Raw genomic sequence first — 24,306 nt, 5'->3', positions numbered from 1 at the left:
CCCAGACTCCTCGCCCTGCCGGCCCCGCCTCTGCGCCTCGCCCTGCCGGCCCCGCCTCTGCGCCTCGCCCTGCCGGCCCCGCCTCTGCGCCTCGCCCTGCCGGCCCCGCCTCTGCGCCTCGCCCCGCCGGCCCCGCCTCTGCGCCTCGCCCCGCCGGCCCCGCCTCTGCGCCTCGCCTTGCCGGCTCCGCCTCTTCGCCTCGTGTTACCTGCGCCTCTTCCTGTGGTGGTTTCCAGCCTGGAGGCTTTAGCCGTAGATTTCCCCAAGTATTTTTTTTGGGGGGGCCGTAGGTACCCTGTGAGGGCCATGGAGGCGACGCCTACATGGACCTTTGCACGTCCACCTTCGCCTGAGTTCATGTCACTGGTCCTGTCCAGCCCTGTGCTCCCCACGCCCTGGTCCCCTGTTAAGTGTGCTCTGCCCTGGTCCCCTGTTAAGTGTGCTCTGCCCTGGTCCCCTGTTAAGTGTGCTCTGCCCTGGTCCTGTGTCAAGTGTGCTCCACCCTGGCTCCCTTCTGAATGTTCTCCGCCCTGGTCGCCCACGCTCCATGGTCCAGGCCCGCCTTGGCTGTGTCCTGGTCCCGTTCCCCTGCACGGGCCTGGCCCTCCATCCCATCCCCCGTTGACCTCCCCCCGGAGCTCTTAAGAGCGTCTGGAAGCCGCTCCTTAGAGGGGGGGTTATGTGACAATCAGCGGCTGGAGTGCCCGCATGAGCCACTGGAGGGCACTCTCTTCCTGTTATTTTCCACCATGGACTCATTATTGTTTAATTATGTTCAGTTGTGTTTGATTACCTGTTATTGAGTTCCTTATTTAAACCTGAGTTTTCCCTGTGTCCTTTGCGAAGTCTTGTTACACTATAAGCGTACATCTCTGAGCATTATTCCTTGTTTTAGTATTCCGTGTTCCCCTGGACTCTTGACCCTTGCCTGTTATCTGGACCGTTTATGAACCTGTGCTGCCTGCCTCGACCTAAGCCTGTTTTGACCACGAGTTACCGGATTGCCCTTCGTTGAACTGTCTACTTGAGTGTATGTCTGCTTCCACTGCTTGTGTGTCAAGTTTAAATAAAGTGCTGCACATGGATCCGACCGCCTCATTCCGTACGTTACACATACCAACATTGCTTGTTACATTATTTAAACAAGTAGCAGAAAGAGGACATGGTTATCTCCATTGCTATAAGGTAAAATCTAATGGACAATTCTAGTAATCACCCAAAACTAGACAAGCATTTTTATCGTAATTTCCCAACATATTTTGGAAATTTTTAAAAACCTTTATCCTTTCTGCACCATTATTGGGTGCATTAACAAAACACACATGAAAAACCCATTAAATTAACATGAACAGCCAACATTCTCCAATTCATTTCTTGATATAACAGTCATACTAATTTTCTTTAAGAACAAAATAACACCCTTATTATTAGCCATACTTTTAAAAAAGCACTCCCCAGCACTCATTGTCTGTCTCATTATGTCACTATTTGTCTCTTGTAAGAAAATTATGTCCATATCCTTATTTTCAATATATTCTTTCAACACCGCTCTTCTTTCACCATCCCTTCCTCCATTAATGCTAATTGTTCCTATATCTTTAACACAGTCTCACCCCAAAACGTCACATACTGACGCGTCTTGACCATTCGGCAACATACGACGAAAAGGGTACCCTTTAACGTCCATATGTGACGATTCGGGAATGGTTGGGTTTAGGTATGCGGTAGGGTACCGCTAGAGGGCGCTGCTGGTGCGCTTATGTCTGCGTCTCATATGGACGTTAAAGGGTACCTTTTTCGTCGTATGTTGCCGAATGGTCAAGACGCGTCAGTATGTGACGTTTTGGGGTGAATACTCCCCATTGAAAGAAAGGAAAGATCAGGAAAGAAGACAGAGAAAACGCCCCAAGTGACTTCATCATAAAGGAGTTGTTAAACCTTTTTCTTCTCAATTTCATTAAGTTTTTTCTCTAACCTCAATAGTTTTTTCCAATCGTCGCATCCAAGAAGTCATTAACCTCGTTTACAGTAGGCCTACATCATTAATCTTCACCAATTTGAGAAAGAATAGGTTATAATATCTGATGCTTCTGAAAAGTTATCATCATCCTCCATGTCATCTTGTTAGTTAACTGGGGCAACAACAAAAAATCAGTGTTTTGTGCGTCATTTGTCAGAACCTTTGGTAACCATCTTCCTACACTCGAATTGTCTCTCTTTTCAGTGCAATTACCAACTACGCTGCCAGTTGAGTTTCTTTTCCTATGACTCTAGTGACTCTTAACAGATTGTCAGAGTCAACTGGAGGCAAGTTGAAGTGAACCCAAATGCAACTTACTTTACTTCAAAACATAGTCAAACATAAAACAAAGGCATGAAACTCAAAAACAAGAGCAGGAATGCCACTTCGGAGCGGTATTCGAGGCTAAGCGTATCCCATAATCGAAATCGCAATCGAAATGTTGAGGAAAACATTCCACTGTAGCCTAAGTTAAATTAATTAGATATTACATATAAATTAAGTTTTATGTAACAAAGTTCGGGAGGAGCATGTTCAGGTAATCATCCAATCAGCACAAGAAGGAGCCAGTATAAATAAAGCCTTTCCTTACCTCCTGTCTCATGACAAATTTCTCAGCATTAGACTCCACCTTCGTGCAGTCATGTCCGAGTTAGAGCTCTTCCCCTCCGATGATGAATCTTTCATCACGGAGACATCTCCACCGCAAAACGCAGATCCAGCGACTCTTTCTTCTCCAGCAGCCAACGACAACTTTGAGCCTCCATCCTTAGGCAGGGGACGTCAGCCTTCCAGATCCTCTCCGCATACTCCAAGACGCCGAAGACTCCCCTCTCCACCGACAGCGAGAAACTTCATCATCATCATCGTCTTCCTCAGCGGCTTCCCACCTTCCAGCTCCCCCAAACATCCCTCCCATAGGGATCTCTTTTCAGAAATTCAGGATGCTGGCGCCAGAAGCAGACCCCACTCCAACCCCAGTATCTCCTTATTCTCAGCTGATCTTCCCATAAACCATCCGCTAAAATCCCTCCTGGACACGTCCATCGAATCCATCCTCCAAGCCGTTTCTCCCAGAACCCTGCAAACATATTACACCGCATGGAAATCGTTCAAATCATTCCACCTCTCTCACAACCTGTCGTTTCCCAATTTTTCTCTTTTAACAGTTACTTCATTCATATCTCATCTTCATAGTATCAAAGGTCTCCAAGCCGGATCCATTAAAAGCTATCTAAGCGGCATTCAATTCTTCCATAAATTAATCCACGGTAAACCTACAGCCGCAATAAATAACTCCCAAACGTCCCTTCTAGTTAAGGGAATCCAAAGATCCCGCCCCACGCGCCCAGATACCAGACAACCAATCACAATCGATATACTCACCAGATGCATCTCATCACTCCGTCTTGGATACCACTCCATCAACACCGCCTATACATTAGAAGCTATGTTCATCCTAGCATTCTTCGGTTTCCTCCGCTGTTCCGAACTGACCATCACTTCCTTATTCGACCCAAACATCCATCCCACTATTTCAGACCTTCAGGTCGTAGATAATGAAACCATATAATTTTTCATTAAACAAAGCAAAACGGACAAAGATAAAAGAGGTCACTTCTTATATATTTTCAATCTACAAACTCCCATCCAACCGTACCATGCGCTTTTTAATTACCTGCAGTTCAAACGTTCCACGTCCAATTCCCCACTCGACCCACTTTTCACTAACGACTCCAATCATCCAGCTACGAGATTCTGGTTCCAAAAGCATCTTAAAGCAGTCCTCATAAAATCCGGCGTCTCAGCAGAGCATTTCTCTAGCCACTCATTCCGCACCGGAGCAGCTACCACAGCTGCACAAAAAGGTCTCTCCAAACAACAAATCAAAACCCTCGGTCGCTGGTCATCGAATGCATTCAAAACCTATATTAGATCCAGCCGTTTTTACATCAGAAATGCTCACCAAGCCCTAACTAATTAGTCAATTTATAATTATCACCTGCTGCGCCTCATTTCAGTTACATCCGCTACACCAAACCTTCCGATTACATCCGGGCTTGCACGCTCGCTTAATATTCATAGGGAACGTTTTCAATCATATGCAGACTCCCCCGTTCGCACGCAGCGATGACTCACCCGTTCGAAGGCCGGGTTCCGTCCCCCTTCCAAAACGCCGGTTGAGCCCTCCCGTTCGAATTGCAGTGAGAGTCTGCCCGTCTTAGTCGCCGCCGGACGTCCGCGCTCGTGTCGCCAGGTGGGCTCCCCATTCTTTGGGACGTGAGGGGTCTTTCCCGTGCCCCAGCTCCCCCCCCCCCCTTCGAAGCGCCGGTCGAGCCTTCCCGACCGAGTCCAGCGGGCGCCCTCCGTCCAACCTGGCGAGGCTTACCCGTCCGATGCCGTGAGCAGGGGCGTAATTTGTGGGGGGGGGTTGGGGGGGAGATAACCCCCCCAATATTTATACCATGATCACATGAAAACGTACTCGGTTACTAACGTAACCTCGGTTCTCTCTAGGAGAGGGAACGAGTACTGCGTCGAAAGAACGCTACGGGAAAGATATTTCTTTGTCGAGATTGAAGCCAAAAATTAATCCTTAATTTTGTAATATTGTAAAACGCTTTTCTGAAGCATACAACCTAGGCGGAGCAATACAGCTCACCCATTGGCTGCTCTGCCAGAAAAGCACAGCCTATGCGAGGCCAGGACGCTGACCAATGAGGACGCTTCGCGCCCTTCTGCGTCACCTCCCGCCCAAACAGGCGTGGCCTAGGCCTATAAATACGAGCATAGCTGTCTAACACGCCGATTTTCGTCAATGAAGCGACGCAGCGTGGACACGCACGGCATGAGACGCAGTACTCGTTCCCTCTCCTAGAGAGAACCGAGGTTACGTTAGTAACCGAGTACGTTCTCTTACGTAGAGTTCTCTCGTACTGCGTCGAAAGAACGCTACGGGAACCCCATGCAAACCGCCGTGCGTGTTCTTGGATCGACACAGACACCTAAGGGCGCGCGCGCCCTGGTATACAAGCGCCTACCCCAAGAAGTATAAGGAGAGCGGCTAAAATAGCATCATCCCTTATAGTAGTGCCTCTCAAGGCATAATAGCATATATATGTAAATATAGATATATATGAGGGGTAATAGCATGCTCATGGGACACATTGTCAGTGAGTGATGCTTAAAACATTGAAGTGACCTGGGCCGCAGCGCGGGGCAGGAGCACTTATACATATTAGACATTGAAGTGACCTGGGCCGCAGCGCGGGGCAGGAGCACTTGTACATATTACCATTGAAGTGACCTGGGCCGCAGTGCGGGGCAGGAACACTTATACATAGTCTTCTAGACCGAGAGCAGTTTAGCCTGCAACGCAGGAACCTCTAGGTTATAGAACCTAATAAATGTAGACGGGGAGGCCCAGCCTGCCGCCATACAGATATCTTGTAACGAGATTCCGCTATACCAAGCCCATGAGGAGGCCATGCCTCTCGTGGAATGTGCTCTGATGCCCAAAGGGCATTCCAAGCCTCCAGATGCGTAGGCTAGCGCAATGGCGTCCACTACCCATCGAGACAGACTCTGTTTCGTTGCGGCTCGTCCCTTGGAGCGCCCGCTGAACGAAACGAAGAGCTGCTCCGTCTGTCGAAAAACAGCGGAGCGGGACACGTAAGCTCTTAATGCCCTGACCGGGCAAAGGGAGCTATTTCCGTCCTCTGAGGCCGGCAGGGCCGACAGGGAGATGACCTGAGCCCTGAACGGTGTGTTGAGGGACTTAGGCACGTACCCATGCTTCGGTTTCAACACGACTATAGAGTCGTTTGGACCGAACTCCATACAAGAAGCTCTCACCGAGAGCGCTTGCAAGTCTCCCACACGCTTCACTGAAGCGAGAGCCAAAAGAAACACGGTCTTGAGAGACAGGTGTTTCATGTCAACTGAGTGAATAGGCTCGAAAGGGGCCCCTTTCATAGCGTTCAACACTGTAGAAAGGTCCCAAACGGGGACTGAAGGAGGCCTTGGAGGGTTTAACCTCCTGGCGCCTCTCAGGAAGCGGACCACCAGGTCGTTCCTGCCTAGTGAACGGCCAAGCGTTGGATTAACGAACGCTGATATGGCAGCCACATAGACTTTGAGCGTGGATGGGGTTCTTCCCTTATCCAATAGCTCTTGCAAGAAGGAGAGAATCTCCGGTTCTCCACACTGAAGTGGTGACAGACCTTGATCTGAACACCATCCAGAGAACACCGACCATTTGGAAGCGTAGAGCCGTCTAGTAGACGGAGCCCTAGCTTGTTCGATCGTGTCTAACACTCCTCTTGGGAGGTTAGCGGGTACCCGTTTATGGCCCATACGTGTAGGGACCAAAGCTCGGGGTGAGGATGCAAAATCGAGCCCTTGGCCTGTGAGAGGAGGTCTCTCCTCACTGGTATCGGCCACGGGGCAGTACTTTTCAGTTGCATCAAAGCTGGGAACCAGGTCTGATTCGTCCAGAATGGAGCAACTAGCAGTACTGAGCATCCGCTCTCCCTGATACGCTCCAGCACTTGAGGCAGGAGTGAGACAGGAGGAAAAGCATAGAGCGGGCGGCGGGGCCAGACTCTGGCCAGCGCGTTCGTGCTCTTCGAAAAGAATTCTGGGCAATGAGCGTTTTCCTGGTTTGCAAACAGGTCTATTTCCGCTCTGCCGAACGTTTTCCACAGCAGACGCACTGTCTGTGTGTGTAGGGACCACTCTCCAGTGGGAACGTTGTTCCGTGAGAGTCTGTCCGGGCCTACGTTCAAGTGGCCTGGCACGTGCATTGCTCTTAACGAGCGCAGGTTGTGCTGGGCCCACACCAGTATGCGTTCCGCTAACCTGAATAGGTTCCGGGATCTCACGCCACCCTGGCGGTTTATGTAGGCTACTACCGACATGTTGTCCGAGCGGACCAGGACGTGGTGTCCTTTTATCCGGGGACAGAAGCGCCTCAGCGCAAAGTCCACTGCCATCATTTCCAGGCAGTTTATGTGCGGTAGTTTGGCTCGCTCTGACCACTGGCCAAAGAGCGGACTGCCGTCGAGCAGTGCTCCCCAGCCTGAGGTGGACGCGTCCGTGGACACCACCTTCAGGCTCGAGGAAGTCCCCAGGCTTACACCTGACCGGTACCAGTCTGACGCTCTCCATGGTGTCAGGGCTGAAATGCATTCCTGAGTGACCTTGAGGCGATAGCGACCGTGTAGCCATGCTCGGCGCGGTACGCGCGCTCTCAACCAGAACTGTAGTGGGCGCATGCGCAGCAGGCCCAACTGCAGCACTGTTGAGGCTGAGGCCATGAGGCCCAGCATTTTCTGAAATCTCCTGAGTGGCACTATGTGGCCGCTGAGGAAGGATTTCGCCATTTGCAGGGTATTTCGCCTGCGCTGTGATGACAGCTGTGCTGTCATAGACAGTGAGTTCAGATCCAGTCCTAAAAAGGAGATCCTTTGACTGGGAAACAGTGAACTTTTCTCCCAATTGACCCTCAGACCTAAGCACTCGAGGTGATCGAGTATTAGTGTCTTGTGGTGAGCGAGTTCTGACGGCGATTGAGCCAGAATTAGCCAATCGTCCAAATAGTTCAGAATTCGAACGCCCCGGAGTCTCAGGGGTGCCAGCGCCGCGTCCATGCACACTGTAAATGTACGAGGTGCTAGGGATAGGCCGAATGGCAGGACTGTGTACTGATATGCCCGGCCCTCGAAGGCGAATCTCAAAAATCGCCTGTGACGTGACGCAATTTGTATGTGAAAATACGCGTCTTTCAGATCTATTGCCATAAACCAGTCTTCTCGGCGAATTTGCGCGAGGATACCTCTGGTCGTGAGCATTCTGAACTTCCGCTTTGCAAGCGTTTTGTTCAGACGCCTTAGATCTAAAATGGGTCTGAGACCCCCGTCTTTCTTCGGTACCAGGAAATATCTGCTGTACAGGCCCCCTTCGCTCTGAGCTTGAGATAAAGGCTCTATGGCCCCTTTGCTCAATAGCTTCGCTATTTCGGCTCGAAGTAGATGTGCTACTTCTGTTTTTACCGTGGTTTCGACTTTTCCCGTGAAACGGGGAGGGCGTCGATAAAACTGTAGCGAATAGCCTCTTTTTATAGTCTCTAGCACCCATTCTGAAACCCCGGGTAGTCCTTCCCATGCATCTGCACGTGTGACTAGGGGTTGAATGTAATCTGGGCTCTGGTCGCGAAATGGCGGCGACACGAGAGCAACCATGTGCTGTGACATGGACGCCGTGGCGTCTGAGGCGGGGGACATGTTTAACACAGTATGCGTCCCGCGCGCGCTCGACTCTCTGAGTTGAGAGAGAGCACGCGGGGCGAGCCCTACGGGGCTCGTTATGTTTGTGAATAAACGTGGGCGCTTGGTGGCGGGCACATTTATAACACCGGGGACACTGTGTTTGTGTACTGACTGACCGTTCGTTAGTTTCGTTTTTACAGAAACCGCGGAACGTGCAGTGTGTAGTGGTTGTGGGCACTGGACAGTGGGCACGCTCACTACACGTAAAGCACAATCGGTGTGAGCCGATTTTATGTGTGCAAACCCTGTGTTGAACGGGGCTGTGCTTGTGTGAATGAATGGGCACTGGGTGGGCATTGCAGTTACACACATTACACCATCGGCCTTGGCCGGAACACCAGAAATTAAACTCTTTTTTAGATTTATCTGGGTCGCCGTGAAAACGGCGTTTGTGTGCAGGCAAACGGGCTTTACGGCCGGTTTGTTGGCTGCTGAGTACACTGGTACAAACACGGAACTTAGGGCTGTACAAGCGGGAATCTTTGGTGGAAGTCCGGCCGCAGCGGGACCCGAACACCGTCTTTTTCCTAGCAGGGCTAGGATGGCGCTGAGGCCTCGGGCTTGATTGAGATCTTGGGCCGAGGACCACGCGGTGGCGGGCGGCGTCCGGCGGAGCGAGACCGTGGTCTCTCTCGGGCCTGTTGTTGCTGGGCCGGCGCGGCGGGCGCGGGGCGCTGCTGAGTTCGGGCAGGCGGCTGTTTAGGGCGGCCTGTTGCGGAACTGGAGCGCTTTGGCAGGAAATGTCTCATGGCCTGCGAAGTTTTCTGTACCTCGGCGAATCGGTCCGCGAAGTCCTTCACGGAGGATCCGAAGAGGCCAGCCGGTGAAATGGGGGCGTCGAGAAACGCAGAGCGCTCGGATTCCGCCATTTCAGAGAGAGTCAGCCATAAATGTCTCTCAGAAACAGTAGCTGTGGCCATAATCCTGCCGATGGCGTGTGCGGCGGACTTTGTAGCGCGAAGAGCTAGGTCTGTGGCGCTACGCAGGTCCGGAACACTGATCGCGCCCGGGCCTTCCTCGTCTAGCTTGCAGAGGAGGTTGGCCTGGTGGATTTGAAGCACCGCCATGGTGTGCAGCGCCGATGCAGCTTGTCCGGCGGCGGAATACACGCGACCGTTCAGAGCTGAAGACGTGCGGCAAGCTTTGGATGGTAGGACTCCCTTAGCCCGCCGTCCCGCAGAGGGTGGGCAAAGGTGAGTCGCTACCGCCTCCTCGACCGGAGGGAGAGCGTGGTAGCCTCTGTCTCGAGCACCGTCCACTACGGAGAATGCTGGCGAGGCAGAAGTACGTACTCTGGCTGAAAATGGCGCCTTCCATGATTTCGCTACCTCTTCGTGAAGCTCAGGAAGAAACGGTGCGTGTCTGGAGGGGGGCGCAGCGCGGTCTCCAGAGAGGAAGCGTCCATCCAGCCGGTTGAGTGCAGGTTGTTCGGGCGTCGACCAATCGAGGCCGAGGCTCGACACGGCCTGTGTGAGCAGACGCATCAGTTCCGCCTCGATGCTGATCTTCCCTCCTCTGCGCTCTCGAACAGCGGGGGAGGGGAGGTCCACAGAGCTCGCCCAACCCTCGCTCTCCGAAGCGAGAAGCGAACAGCAATCATCATCTCCCTCTGATACAGCTTGCTGGTCGTCATCCATAACGGACAAAGCGGCGTGCTGCGGCTGTTGTCCGTCGGTGAGCGACTCGAGCGAGACGTTGAGAGGAGCTAGCGGCGGCGGCGGCGAGCTCCTCGTGGAGGGAGGTTCCGGGACCCGCTGAGCACGGCGCTTTTTACGGCGCGGCGCTACAGGGGGCGGTTGAGCAGCTTCGGCGAAAGATGCAAGGCGAGTCCGCAGAGTCGCGATTGGCATCATGTCGCAGTGATGGCAGCCGCCATCACCGAGAGCGATAGCTGCATGTTCCTCGCCCAAGCAGGAAACACATAACTCGTGGTGGTCCCCGTCGATGAGCGCAGCTCGGCAGGAGCCGCAGGAAAAGCGAGACATCTTTATAAAGACGCTCGTGCTCTTTTGTGAGGAAAAAGCGTGTGACGCGGTAGGCGAACACACACACAAAACACACACAAAACTGAAAGGATATATCCACGCCGGAGAAGCGCAGCAGGGAACGGCGGCTGAAGGCGGCGAAGACCAGCGGCTTCAGGTAAGGGCTCGTCCTGCTGAGGTGCTTGTATCCAGACGGCTGTGGTGGCTCGAATCAATCCAGCGATGCGTGCAGCTTCGTTGAATTTAAGAAAATCGGCGTGTTAGACAGCTATGCTCGTATTTATAGGCCTAGGCCACGCCTGTTTGGGCGGGAGGTGACGCAGAAGGGCGCGAAGCGTCCTCATTGGTCAGCGTCCTGGCCTCGCATAGGCTGTGCTTTTCTGGCAGAGCAGCCAATGGGTGAGCTGTATTGCTCCGCCTAGGTTGTATGCTTCAGAAAAGCGTTTTACAATATTACAAAATTAAGGATTAATTTTTGGCTTCAATCTCGACAAAGAAATATCTTTCCCGTAGCGTTCTTTCGACGCAGTACGAGAGAACTCTACGTAAGAGAACCCCCCCAATGTTCAAACCAAATCTACGCCCTTGGCCGTGAGCATATATAAGTTCCCATCGGACGCCGCGAGAGCCCTCCTAGGTGAACGGTTAAACTCGTCCACAAATTCACGCTCGCATAATTCTTGCGTCAGCGAGCTGTCAGTTCAACTGCAGAATGGGCTTATCCGTCCGATGCCGTGAGCATCCAAGTTCCCGTCGGACGTTGCGAGAGCCTTCCCAGTCGAACAGGCAAGCTCGTTCCTTGGTAAATACATACCCTTCACTTTTTGGGGGGTTAAATTCTACGCTTGCTGTCCTTCGTTTATCTGGCATTTGGGGGAGTACTCTGGGGTCGGGCCGAATTCTGAGCTCGGAGCCCTTCCCCCGGACAGCAAGCCAAATACGCATTATAATATTACATCAGATTTCATTAACATGTAAACTCGTGAAATGAAGTTTTATGTAACAAAGTTCGGGAGGAGCATGTTCAGGTAATCATCCAATCAGCACAAGAAGGAGCCAGTATAAATAAAGCCTTTCCTTACCTCCTGTCTCATGACTAATTTCTCAGCATCCCACCTCCACCCCTTCACCCCTCATTCGGCTGGGTCCGTTCATAGATACCTATGATCTCTAAAGTTATGGGGGGAGTACTCTGGGGTCGGGCCGAATTCTGAGCTCGGAGCCCTCCCCCCGGACAGCAAGCCAAATACGCATTATAATATTACATCAGATTTCATTAACATGTAAACTCGTGAATTTGGTAGTAAAACATAAAGTGTTGTACATTTTATTGGTGCAAAGATGAGCCGGCTATAGTTTCTACAACATTTGCAACTGCTTTTTATCACTTAATTAGAAGCACCACAATTTTACGTTGTCTTCTGTTGTATACATAAGGACTACTGACCAGACATTTATAAGTTTATTTTAAAATGCAAAGTATTGAGAATCAAAATAAAGCTCTGTAAACACTTGCATTTTTGCAACACTATGTCTCAAGTGTCCCGTCGGGTAATCAAAAGTTCTACACACATTGCAGTCTTCATGCTTGAACAAGTGCAAAGACTGCAAGTTTGGGTATTTGGACAGGGCAAGTGACAGAGAGATTAAGCGTGTGAATTACCTCAGTCTGTAGCCTACGTCTACCAGTTGTGGGTTGTTGTGGTTCTTTTGTTGTTGTAGTCTGTAAGGACCTTTGAAATACCGGTGTTGTGCCGAATTCTGACCCCCGCCAAATTATTACCCCCCTAGTATTGGTAGGTTTAGGATTAGTTGTGGGGGAGGGGTTAGGATTAGGGGTGGGGTTAGGATTAGGCAATCAGGTACTGACTTCAACGAGGGGGGTAATAATTTGGCAGGGGGTCGAAATTTGGCACAACAAATCATTCGACGAAGTGATACAGAACTGTAATGCAGTCGAGACCAGCCTGGAACTACTTTAGCCTCAGTAGCCTACATTCATCAACCAATCAGAATCAAGCATTCAACCGTCTAACGTATAACTAATGTTAAAATGTAGGCAATGTTTTTAAATGTAACCGTCTCCCTTTAAATACTTTGGTCAGTTCAGGAATAATTTATGCAATTTCATTTTATTTTAAAGAATTAAAAGAGCAGTTTCATGTCTATCATTGTATTGTTCAACTGGTCATGAGTTTTTAGAAGGTAGCTAATTAGTAGCCTAATAAGTGCAATACTTTTTTAGAAAGGGCAATTAGTACAGTAATGTAATTACTCTGTTGAAGATGTAATTAGAAGCTAATTAATAACTTTTTTCCTGAGTAACTTACTCAACAATGTTCAATCACTGGTTATACTCACTCTTTATTGCCTTAATTGCCTTTTTTCAAAAGCATTTTGAGCTCAACCCCCCCCCCCCACACACACACACAAACACACACACAAACACACAAAACAAATGACACAAAACAAGAAAGAACAAAAACATCCATTATTTCATCCAAGAATAACTGCCAGATACAAACAACTCGGAAACGACAAAATCTCATATCTCAAATGAAATTTGTTGTAAATGTATGTATAAACATAACAAATGTGAAAAAAACTATATCGCTAAGTATACTGGCATAGGCCTATTAAACAATAGTCCAGTTGCACTACAATTTTCTATAGAGTAGGCCTATAGTTGCCATCAAACCTGAATTATATTTTTAAGAATTCTATCACACTAAAAACACAGAAAACCACAATCAAAAGACATTATTTATAATGTAGACTTTTTATTTGTATTTTTTTATTGTATAGGTACCTAGAGTGTTTTTTGCACATTTAGTGGGGGAAAATTGCCACATTGTTATCAGGGAAAGCTGCCATGTGTATAGCTTTATACAGTCAATTACATCTGTTGTCCAAACATGGATATTGTGGATATTATGAATGGATATTTCTATATGTTGCTGTTTCATGACTTGTTCTTTGCTTAATTTGTTAATTTTATTGTAGTAGGCTATACAAGGCTATAAACTAATGGCAGATTCCCATTGCGACAATTACTTCAATTTAAATAGACAATTAAAACATTTTTTTTTTTTTAAATATTGGTGCAAGTTTGGGTGGGGGTCTTTAAAAAAATGGTTTTCCTTTGTTTGTTTATTTTATGTATAACATACTTTTTTTATAATTTGTAAGACTTTTCAACTGTTTTCATTGAGCAGCATTATTTTTATTAAATATTTTTATATATTATGCTAATAATGATACCAACATAATATAGTATGTGTTTATTAATATTGTTTGCTAATAATAGCTAATTAATAAATCAAATTGTTCCATTATTATTTCATTACCATTCCTCGTGATTCAATCAAATTGTATTAGGCTATTATTTAAGTGGAATAAAACCGAGGAAAGCCATCCTCATCACGGTGGGTGATTGCTCTCATCTTCATCATAATCCTCATCTAATGTTGATACTGTTGACTTTGCTGAAGGTTATTTTAGATAACTGTCATAGACCAATCGCACTGATCCTGAGTCAGTGCGCCGCAGCGGCGCGTCTCCTGCACATCCGGGTGTCGCGTCGACAGCGCAGACTCGTCGCGGGGATTGCAGCGCTCTGCGTTTCCGCGTTAGCAGTGGGGGGAACCAGCCGAGGGGAGGGAACGGAACACAGCGAGATTGGCCAAATCTAACTGGATTACGCTGTCCGCGTCGCGATAAAGATGAAAAAGAAGTGACATTTCGACCCTCCGGCCTTGTTTAGGAAATGAGCGTGGGATTATGACATTCGCTCGGGCACGAGACGGGATGACAACACTGCCTGACATGTGAGACATCAACAACAGTGCGCTTGTGTGGCTGTCTCCGCCACCTTCGGTTAATGCTCGCTCTGTTCATGCACATTTTGCGTTCGTTTCGCATTTGCTGGAGGTAATATGAAGAAGTTTAATATCAGGAAGGTGTTGGACGGCTTGACTGCGTCCTCCTCTTCCTCCTCCGCTGCCGCGTCCCCTCCATCGGGAAGCAGGGAGAATGACATGATTCAGGAGACCCTGCAGTCAGAGCATTTCCAGCTCTGCAAGGTGGGATTAGTTACTGTGATCTCACACAGGAGGCTGAGTGTGTGTGTGTGTGTGTGTGTGTGTCTGTGACTGTGTGTGTGTGGATGTGAGTGGCGCCAACTCGCCTCAATATTCTAATGATATTATAATGCATTTAAAAGCTGCTCGCCAAGGGTCGATGGTTTTCAACTCGCATCACAGTCGGTTAAATCACACACACACACACACACTCGTTTTTTTTACCGTCACCGACTGGAATAACCACCCAGAGGTCGGTCCATCGAGATAAATCAATCATGTGACGTCCGAGGTGACTGTTGACTAATCGGCGTTCGGTGTTTAAGACAGAATTCATTTTCTCTGTAACGTTAATTACTTTTTCAACGAGAGCTAACTGATTCAAGTTAGTATGAGGAATGAGTCATTATAAATGACAGACTAATTTCTGTCATGCCGAAAGGCGTGTCAGTCTCGTCTGTCAAGAAATACCTGTGCTTAATATCTTGTCTTGTCTAGCAGTTTAATTCGGATTTTAGAACAGTGTGAATGCATGGCTTATCTTCTAATTCGCTGCCTGTTGAAAATCGTAGTACCCAAACTAATGATTAATATATTTTTAAATATTTTAAATTATAAAAAATATTACATATTGATATTAATATGATAATTTATAAAATACTATTTTTAAATAATAAATATTGTTATTTTAGTATTATTTGATTACCATTTATTTATGTATATTGATGTAATTGTAATATTATTGAGTGTCACAGTGGAGTGATCCACTGGTGGATCTAGTCATCTTCTAATGTTGCTTTCCTGAAGATTATTATGCAAGGAGAGAAACTGATTAGTATGATATATATTTGACAGACTAATTTATGTCAAACTTGTCTGTCAGGAAATACCTCTCTTTTTTTCTGGTGAAAGTAAAGACATACATAAATTAAGAAGAAAGCCTAAATATTACCGGTAAATGTCATGGATGAATATTTACTGAGTAATCCACTAGGCTATTTTGTATAGAGGGGTCAAAATTACCTAAAAGTAAAAAAAAAAAAAAAAAAAGTTTGTGAGTTATAATCTAAAAGTATATTATGAAGAAACTTCGGGTAAAAAGCAAAATAAGTGCTTTTTCCCATTTTTGAACTGTCACCATTGGCACATAATGCCAAAAATATGCCAAAAATATTGTTAAATTCAACAGATTTTACTGATAGACCAACCAATCTCAGTGTAAAAGAACGATGCTGCCATCTTTCTAAAGTCATTTTACACCCCTGTTCCAAATTTTAGGTGAAAATTGTCATTTTGACCCCCTCACAAAATAACTCCGTAAATATACATCCGTGACTTTTAATGTTTTGGCTTTCATCACTATTTGTGTTCTTCTTTCTTCAGGAAAAAAATATTAACAAAATCCAAAATTTGAGCTTGGGAAATTTCTGCAATTTTGACAGAATTACATTATTATAATACAATTATGACCTTGCAGAAACGCAAAATAATGAAATAAATATGAGAAAATATGATAACAAACTATTTAACAAAAATATGGATATTTAAAATGTTCTAATTATATTTAGCCATTTCAATTTTCATAAACTGTGAATATACTGTAATTGCAACTTTTTAACTTTTCAAATGTTATATGATGTTTGGTGCTTTTAGGAATTATTGCGTTGTGGCGACAGAACTTTCATAAAACGTTTAAAATTGAGTTCAAAACAATCCCGCACCCTGTTCAGACCCTGTTATACATGCACACAGTATTACTTTAACTTTAGTAAGCATTTGACTACTTTGAAGTTCTTATCGCTGATAAAAAGAAAGGCCTTGCTGACTTTTAAGGATTTGTGTTTTCTGAATTGTTATTCCTTGTTTGTATTCCTCCACATGGCTTATTGATATATTGTTCCTTTTTATTTTTCTTTGTTTACCTCATGTATATATTGACATTCTCAAAGTATGATTATGATGATCATGATGATTATGCACTGACCTATAAATGTTTCCGCATATGCAATGTTTAAATAACATTGTGTTTTATTTGCTCAAGTCTTTCAGAGATTCTTTTGAATTATTGACATGGAATGATGTTATCTATCTGAGTATCTGTCTGGCATACTGTTTTCCAAAGGAAAGATTAAGTTTGTCAAAAAAAAAAAAATTATTGTTATTTACTGACCTTCATGTATAGTATTTCCAATGGAACAGAAATTGATCTTTTACATTAACATGTCTGTAAACTAAAGCTCTAAAAAATATTGTAAAAGTTCTTCATATTCTAGTCTTCTGAGGCTGCATGATGGACAGATTGGATTACTGGTTATTTTCTGAAAATATCAGCCATAAATTTTATTATCCAATCCACATCTTTGAATTGGTGCATCGTGTTTGGTCACAGGGAAGGTTATCAGCAAAGAACAACTTGCATTTCTGTCAGTTTCTCATCAAAGTTGCTTCTAAAGACTTAGAATATACAGTAGTGCACTCGATAGACGTGGTTAACACAAGTTTAGATCAAAATGTGAATGAGAACTTGCCTTTTTGTGTGAACTATTCCTTTAAGAACTCCACTGTCATATTTGTAGTTTAATGCAAATCATGTTCTGCTTCACAGACACTGCGACATGGCTTTCCCTATCAACCCTCTTCCATGGCTTTTGACCCTGTTCAGAAAATCCTGGCTGTTGGCACACAGAGTGGAGCTCTAAGACTGTATCCTTTTTTATGAAGAGCTGACAACATAGCTAGCCTAACTCACTTAGAAGAAGAAAAAAGTGTCAAATGTGGATGCGTTGTTTGTGTGTATATCTAAACAAAGGCAGTCCTACCACCCTTCTGTGTTGGAAGTATTGTTGCACATAGTAATTGTGCGGCGTGTGCGGCTCCTTTATTCCTATCTTCCATGCAAACATTTGATTACATAAGTCGCAAAATACAAGTAACAACATCCTTTGGCAAATAAGCTTCTAAGAGCCTTGCTGTTCCACCAGGAGAAATGAATATTTACCCTAGAGAACCGTCATAGGAGCTACTGTCTCAGCAGAACTAAAGGAAAACTAAAGGAAAGACACCCAAGCCTGTGGGAAAATAGCTTGAACATGATCAAAACATGCCTGGAAATCAACATGCCTAGTGTTATTGATAGACTGATGTGTGTTACTCAGTGACCGATGTTGATGCCAATATCTAGAAGGCAGGGTGGCTGATATCAATATGACATTAAGGCAATAATTATATTTTATTTTGGTAAAACACCCTTGTAGTACAACTATGTGACTCATTGCTTTTATAATATAAACGGCAGTATTTTGTTTGAATTAAAAATGCATTTATTCTCAGTGCTGTTAGGATGTTTTTAAATGTTCACACTTTATTATTCAGACAAGTAGGCAGAGTTATTGGCCAATGCTGACATTCTCAGATACACATTGGCCTGGCTGATAAATTGTGCATATCTAGAGTGCCTCCTCCATTGCTTGACTAAAAATCGAAATAAACATATAAACATTGAGCATTTTAAGAGTTATGCTTTATATGCTCAGTCATCAGTGAGAAGTTCAGTTGGTTCCAGGCAGTAAAAATCAAAGAAGCCAGTTTCTCAGAGTCATGTATTCGAGCAGCCTCATTTCAAAGGCACATTTCCTAGAAGCAGGGTCTTTATCCCGAGAGAAGCTGCACTCTTTAATGATATCCACTGTGGCATGAGCAGCTCTGTTGCCATATGTTGCAGAGCTCGTCTCATCACTGGTGCTGCCAGAATGCCACCTCGCACGTGCTGGAAACATCGCCAGTCCTGCTGGGCACGTCTGTTAGACACACACACACACTCAGCCAAGCTGCTCCAGCTTATTACTGAGTGTTTTCATCTTCAGAATCAGATATACACATTTCTGTCAGAGGAAACATGGCTATAAAGTACAGCTGGGTGGTGCAATAGTCGAAATTGGTTTGCTGGTTAAGATTCTGCACGACTCTCGTGGGTTAATATGTATTTTAGCGTACATCTTATGTTTGGTAACTGGTCACATAATTTTTTGACCTTCACTTTTTTTTAAATCACTCTGCAGTGTGATACATTTAAACGTTTCTTGAGTTTGTAATTTAATATGTAGTCATTAAAACTGAATGCACTATAAAAAAACATTTGTTTAAAGGGGTGATTGATTATGATTTCACTTTTCTAACTTTAGTTACATTTACATTTAGTCATTTAGCAGACGCTTTTATCCAAAGCGACTTACAACTGAGGACTACAGCAAGCGAGTCATCGTGAAGAGGCAAAAATAACGCAAGAAGTGCTCAAAATACAAAGTTCTGGCATTGCTCAGAGTAGCATAAGCCAAACAAGGGAGGATTAAAGAGAAGGTTTTTTTTTTTATTATTTTATTTTTTTATTTGTATGTCAAGTGCTCACGGAAGAGATGAGTTTTCAGTTGTCTTTTGAATGTAGTTAGGGATTCTGCATTCCGGACGAGGGTAGGGAGATCATTCCACCAGCAAGGAACCGTGAATGAGAATGTTCTGGAGAGTGATTTTGTAGCTCTCTGTGATGGTACCACGAGCCGTCGCTCATTGACCGATCGCAGGCTTCTGGTAGGGATGTAGACTCGTAGGAGCGAGTGAAAGTAGGAGGGAGCTGAGCCTGTGGTCGACCTGTAAGCGAGCGTCAATGCCTTGAACTTGATGCGAGCAGCGAGTGGTAGCCAGTGCAGAGAGATGAACAGAGGTGTGACGTGGGCCCTTTTGGGCTCGTTGAAGACAAGACGGGCTGCAGCATTCTGGATCATGTGTAGTTTAGTTGCACATGATGGAAGACCGGCCAGAAAAGCATTGCAGTAATCAAGCCTAGAGATAACCAAGGCCTGGGCGAGAAGTTAGTGTGTAATGTTGCTGTTTGAGCATAAACAACATCTGCAAAGTTACAACGCTCAAAGTTCAAAGCAAAGGGAGATATTTGCTTTTAAAGAAATAGCTTTTTAAGGACTACAGCAAACGGCTGGTAGGGACTACACGACATTCCTCCCGGGTTAGTGACATCACCAACCCTAAAATTTACATAAAGCCCGCCCCCTGAACTCGATTTTTAGATTATTTATAGAAATGTCCTGTTGCATTCTACACGTTGTCACTTTTTGAGTCTCTCCATCATTGATTCAGTTGACATCATCTGACTCCGGTTTGAACATAAAAGGCTAAAAGTTTTTTACATTTCCAGTGCATGTCTGTGTGAGGTAAAAGGACTCAAGCTGTTGTAGCTCCGCCCTCTGTGCCGGGAGCAGCAGCTCATTTGCATTTAAACGGACAGACACAAAACGGTGCGTTTTTGCTCCCCCTCAAAAATTGACAACTTTAACATGCCATATAAAATATCTGTGGGGTATTTTGAGCTAAATCTTCACACACACACTCTGGGGACATCAAAGACTTATTTTACATCTTGTGAAAAGGGCATTGGGCTGCATAACGATTAATCGCAACTAATCGTTTGCAGAATAAAAGTTTTTGTTTACATCATATATGTGTGTGTACTGTGTATAATAATTATGTATTTATAAATACACAAACATGCATGTATAATTTTAAGAAAAAAATCTATTTATATATGAAATATTTATAATTATATATAATATAAATTATATTTAAATATAAAAATGTATATAAACATGTAAATATTTTTAAAATATATACATGCATGTGTGTGTATTTATAAATACATTATTATTTTAATTTACACAGTACACACACATATATGATGTAAACAAAAACTTTTATTCTGCAAACAATTAGTTGCGATTAATCGTTATGCAGCCCTACATTATACCACCCCTTTAAAGTAGTTCTCGGGTATAGCATGTACTTCCCAAATGTATTTCATGTCATCATCTATTTTTTTGAAATACAGCATTAACGTGAAAGTAAATAATGGGTTGCAGGACTGATTTCCTAAATTCTTCCGTGGTTGGTTACTTGTCAAAACAATACCCGCGTTACTCGACTACTCGTGGTTTTTGTTTCAGTTTTAAAAAAGACATTAAAAATACATGTTTATTAATTGACAGCCCAATGTTTGCCACAATTACGCCTCTTTCATGTATGGATTTTTTTTTTAAATAGCACGTTTCATTTTGTATTTAACTTTGGCAAAATAACACGTTGTACAGTAAACTGACACGCAAAAACGTTGACATCTGCTTCTTTGACGCCAAACAATATCTGCATACATATATGTATAACATTAATTTGAACAGTTAGCCTATTAACAGTTAGTGTATTATAAAAACAATAACTGATCTGCATCACTGATATCTTCACCAGCTTAAACAATCTTCTTCACCGATGCCATAGAAATATACAGAGCTACAGCAAAATCGAAAGTTCGAACACAAAAAGTTAAAGATTGCTGCACACTTATTTGCTCATTTGCGCTTTCTGGTGTATAAGCTCTATATAATATAAGTTATACCGCCCATCCCTACTAAGGTTGCACGGTTGCAAGGCCAGACTTGGTGTTGTCAGATTTTAATTTTGAGAGTAGGAGTGCACTGGTATTGTGCTTTTGTAACGGTGTGCAGTGGATTGCCCATGACTTCACTGTATCAATGGCATTTGGTCCTTGTGGAAAGTCATAGCCACCCACCTGGTCAGTCGTGTATAGTTGAGTTGAGTGGCTCAGTCATCATGCTCAGCTGTTGCCTGGATGTGTTAATGTGCAGCAAGAGGTGATGGGCTTACTGTCATTCAGTCGATTGGGCTATTTATCAAAAGACAGAATGTATCGATTTGCCTCATTGCCCCCAGCATTGGGGAACACCGCCACAGCTCAGCAGACACAAACTCAATGAGCTGTTTACTAACAGTAAATATCTAATTTTACATGATTGGTCCCTTGTGTCTCAATCTGTGTGTTCATATAGAAGCCTTGCAGGACATCCAGGGAGGTTGGTGGAGTTTTTTAATAAGTACTAGCAGTTTGTTTAAGATGCTTGGCGGCATAAAAACAGTGAAACGCTCTTTAATATGCAGTCTCGCCGCTGCTTGGTGGTGTTTTTACAAACTGCAGTGCTAAGGAGCAAATGTTTTTGAGGTTTTATGCATGAATAATTCACAAATTGATTCTTGTTAAACTCTTTTTGTTCTGCTTATGCTCTGTGATCTGATGAGGTTTTGTGCATGCTGAAACAGACTTTTTTTTAAACCAAAAGTTTAGTGTGTCTTAAACATGCAGTGGTTTATTAAGTTCTTTATGATACTTGTTTAGACCATAATGAAATCAGAATCTTCTGTGTTTAAGACACAAAAAGATTTGTTCAAAAAGTCATGAGTCAAGCATCACATTTGAAGGAATCCCTCCATAGAAACCCCACAAACCACTGTGGTTTACCAAATGAGGAAGTTGCCATCTTATGCTTTAGAATGCAACTTTCTTTCATCTTTTCTTATTTTGCAGCCGTGCTGCAAAGTCAGGTGATGCTGTCATAGGGTTAAAAAGCTTGTGACTAGATTACTAAGCCAGAACATTCCTCATATATGAGACCTAAAGAGTACATTGATTTGATATACTAGTTCTGTTTTTTATTTTAAGTGAGTAAACTATATAATTTAGTGTAGATTGTGCTGCAAAATGTGTTATTTTTTAATAAGCTGATGAATGTAGGATTAGTGTATGAATGGCGCAGTTTGTCTCTGTGTTTGTGTTTGTAAGGCCAAATGTTACTATTTATAGTCCATACTTAGATATTCAATATAATGTAAAATATTACACTTTTGTGTGTAACTTATTCTGCATGTTTGTGGTGCAGACATAAATGATATCTCAAATCAGGTGACTTCTTGTGAAAAGGAATCTTTACAAATTTGTGCAGGAGGTAAACATCCATCACTCATGTTTGTTTATTCAATATTATTCTTTTGGTAATGCTTTCATCTCCCAACAAGAATGTAGTAATCTCAGCTCTGTTTAACATAATTAAGTATATTTCACAGAACTTCCTACCAAGATTGGTGCAGAAAAACTTATCAGATTCCATCAATCTGGTTGTTCCTGGGCTCCAGACTAACAGTTGAGAGCAGTAGCACCGGCGCCACTAAGTTCTCCAGATGGTGGCACCAGCACCTGATCTGGTAGCGCTGGGGGGATTTTTAATCATACAGGTAAATTAATTATAAAAATACTATTGTTTTTGCATTAATAAAATTACATTTATTTCTTAAAAATTCACATTTGACAGTAAAGCACTGAGCTTGAGTTGAGATGCAGATAAAATTAACTTTGATTATCCCAGTAACATGTAAAATCCACATTTTTATAGGGAAAAATGTTGTAATAAATTGTTTGGGTCATCACAATAATTTTTTTATTTAAATTTAATAATATTTTTAGCTTTGAAATGCTGTGAAAAGTGTGAAGCACAAAATCACATTCAAAAGTTTGCATGGACCCTGAAATGAATAATCTAAAAACATGTGACTATTTCTGACACAATACCATGGTTACAGTTTCCGTTGCTACATTTAATCCATGCATGGTGAATGTTGGTGATTTGTGGACGGAAAAGCCTTCTATAACTTGTTTGTTCATGGCGTTTCTTTTGGTTTCCATGTCAGCTCTGTTTGATCTGATGTCTATGATTTATCACGGAATTCTGCGCTGAACTTGAATGCTTCTCTCTAGATCTCGCAGCGATGTATTAATACTAATTCAAAACGATTTTTCTCAGTGGATCTCCCAGCGCTGTCTGTGTAGTAACGGTGTTACGTGATCAAGATCGGCCCACGAGTAAACCTGTTCTGAGCTCACGCTGCGCTGTAATATTGCTGCCACTGCGAGCTGATGAACAGTTCTCGCTGTGGAGCTCAAACAAGAATTACGGATTTGTTCCACTTTCGTTTCATTGCCGTTTAATATTTTTCATATGCAACAGAAATGGCAGCTCTTATCGGTTGGCCAACTTGGTGGTCGTACTCTAACAAAATGTTGTTGCACTGACAAGAAAAAATGTCGCAAAATGCAACCATTTGGTCACAGTTTTGAGCCCTGTTGTTAGTTTTCTTGTAAGTTAATGTTTTTACCTGGTGGTTGACATTTTTTAAGTCCCCCTATAATCAATAATTGTATTCATTCAAACTCACCCAAATCACATATTGAATTTTTTTCCTGTGAAAAAATAAATTATTGATGCCTTAAAATAGCTTGAATGCAACTCTACACCCTTGCTTCATTTAGTATATGTGGATTACATGAATATGCAAATTAGCCCCGCCTCCACTCACTCACACCAGCTCAGAGGTTCACTCAGCCAACCTACTGAGGTAAACACTGCACAATGGTATCGCTCTTTACAACGATGGACACATAACGTAATTATTACGATTATGATTTTGCTTGACTATGTCATCAAACAGCTAATAATAATGTGTTGCTAATGTCACACAACCTATGTTCCCGTTCGCCATCTTAGTCTGCCTTCTAACAATCATCAGAAACGCTTTGAACAACTCAGTACATCAGTTGAGAAAAGCATATAGTTCATCATAACATTGTATCGTAATATACATTATACACCCACAGCCCACTATATTGCTAAATACCCAATTTTTCATATCAACAGAAAAATATACTGGGATAACCTGGCATCTCTTGAGACTCCCCTGCTAGAACACTGTTAATGATATGCTAAAGCCTGCCGGCACGTTGACGTGATTGGTTACAAGGTAGTTTTTGACGTCAGAAACACCAGCGAATTCAAACCGTGTTTTTGAGACTGTCTTTAATTCACTGTAGTTTTAAAGAGAAAATACTCAGTAATGGTGTTGACTAATGATTTTGCACATGGTTTGTCTTAAAGCTACAATATGTAAAAAAAAATGTTTTTGCCACTAGGGGTCGCTAACCTCTTACAATA

General features: G+C 44.0%; 2 protein-coding genes across 2 annotated transcripts in view; one reads left to right on the top strand and one right to left on the bottom strand.

Moving 5' to 3' along the window:
* Positions 1-4,800: 4,800 nt before the first annotated feature.
* LOC307009345 (uncharacterized protein) lies at positions 4,801-8,213 on the bottom strand. Its single transcript, XM_079633028.1, has 2 exons — positions 5,276-8,213; positions 4,801-5,222 (listed from the first exon to the last, which is right to left on the bottom strand). Exon 1 carries the CDS (start codon positions 8,183-8,185, stop codon positions 5,369-5,371), a length of 2,817 nt encoding a protein of 938 aa, XP_079489154.1. The 5' UTR covers positions 8,186-8,213; the 3' UTR covers positions 4,801-5,222; positions 5,276-5,368.
* Positions 8,214-13,800: 5,587 nt separating this feature from the next.
* The window catches only part of stxbp5b (syntaxin binding protein 5b (tomosyn)), a gene marked incomplete at its 3' end in the record, with an annotated part of 45,879 nt that continues 35,373 nt past the window's right edge, over positions 13,801-24,306 (top strand). Inside the window, exons 1-2 of the mRNA XM_079632144.1 lie at positions 13,801-14,416; positions 17,019-17,116. Coding sequence (XP_079488270.1) covers positions 14,270-14,416; positions 17,019-17,116 — 245 coding nt within the window. The 5' untranslated portion in view covers positions 13,801-14,269. The remainder of the gene's footprint in view (positions 14,417-17,018; positions 17,117-24,306) is intronic.

Source organism: Phoxinus phoxinus, assembly GCF_949152265.1.
Source record: "Phoxinus phoxinus genome assembly, chromosome: 13".
Taxonomy (NCBI): Eukaryota; Metazoa; Chordata; class Actinopteri; order Cypriniformes; family Leuciscidae; genus Phoxinus; species Phoxinus phoxinus.
Note: the sequence above shows the minus strand (reverse complement) of the source record. Positions and strands in the feature narration are given on the sequence as shown.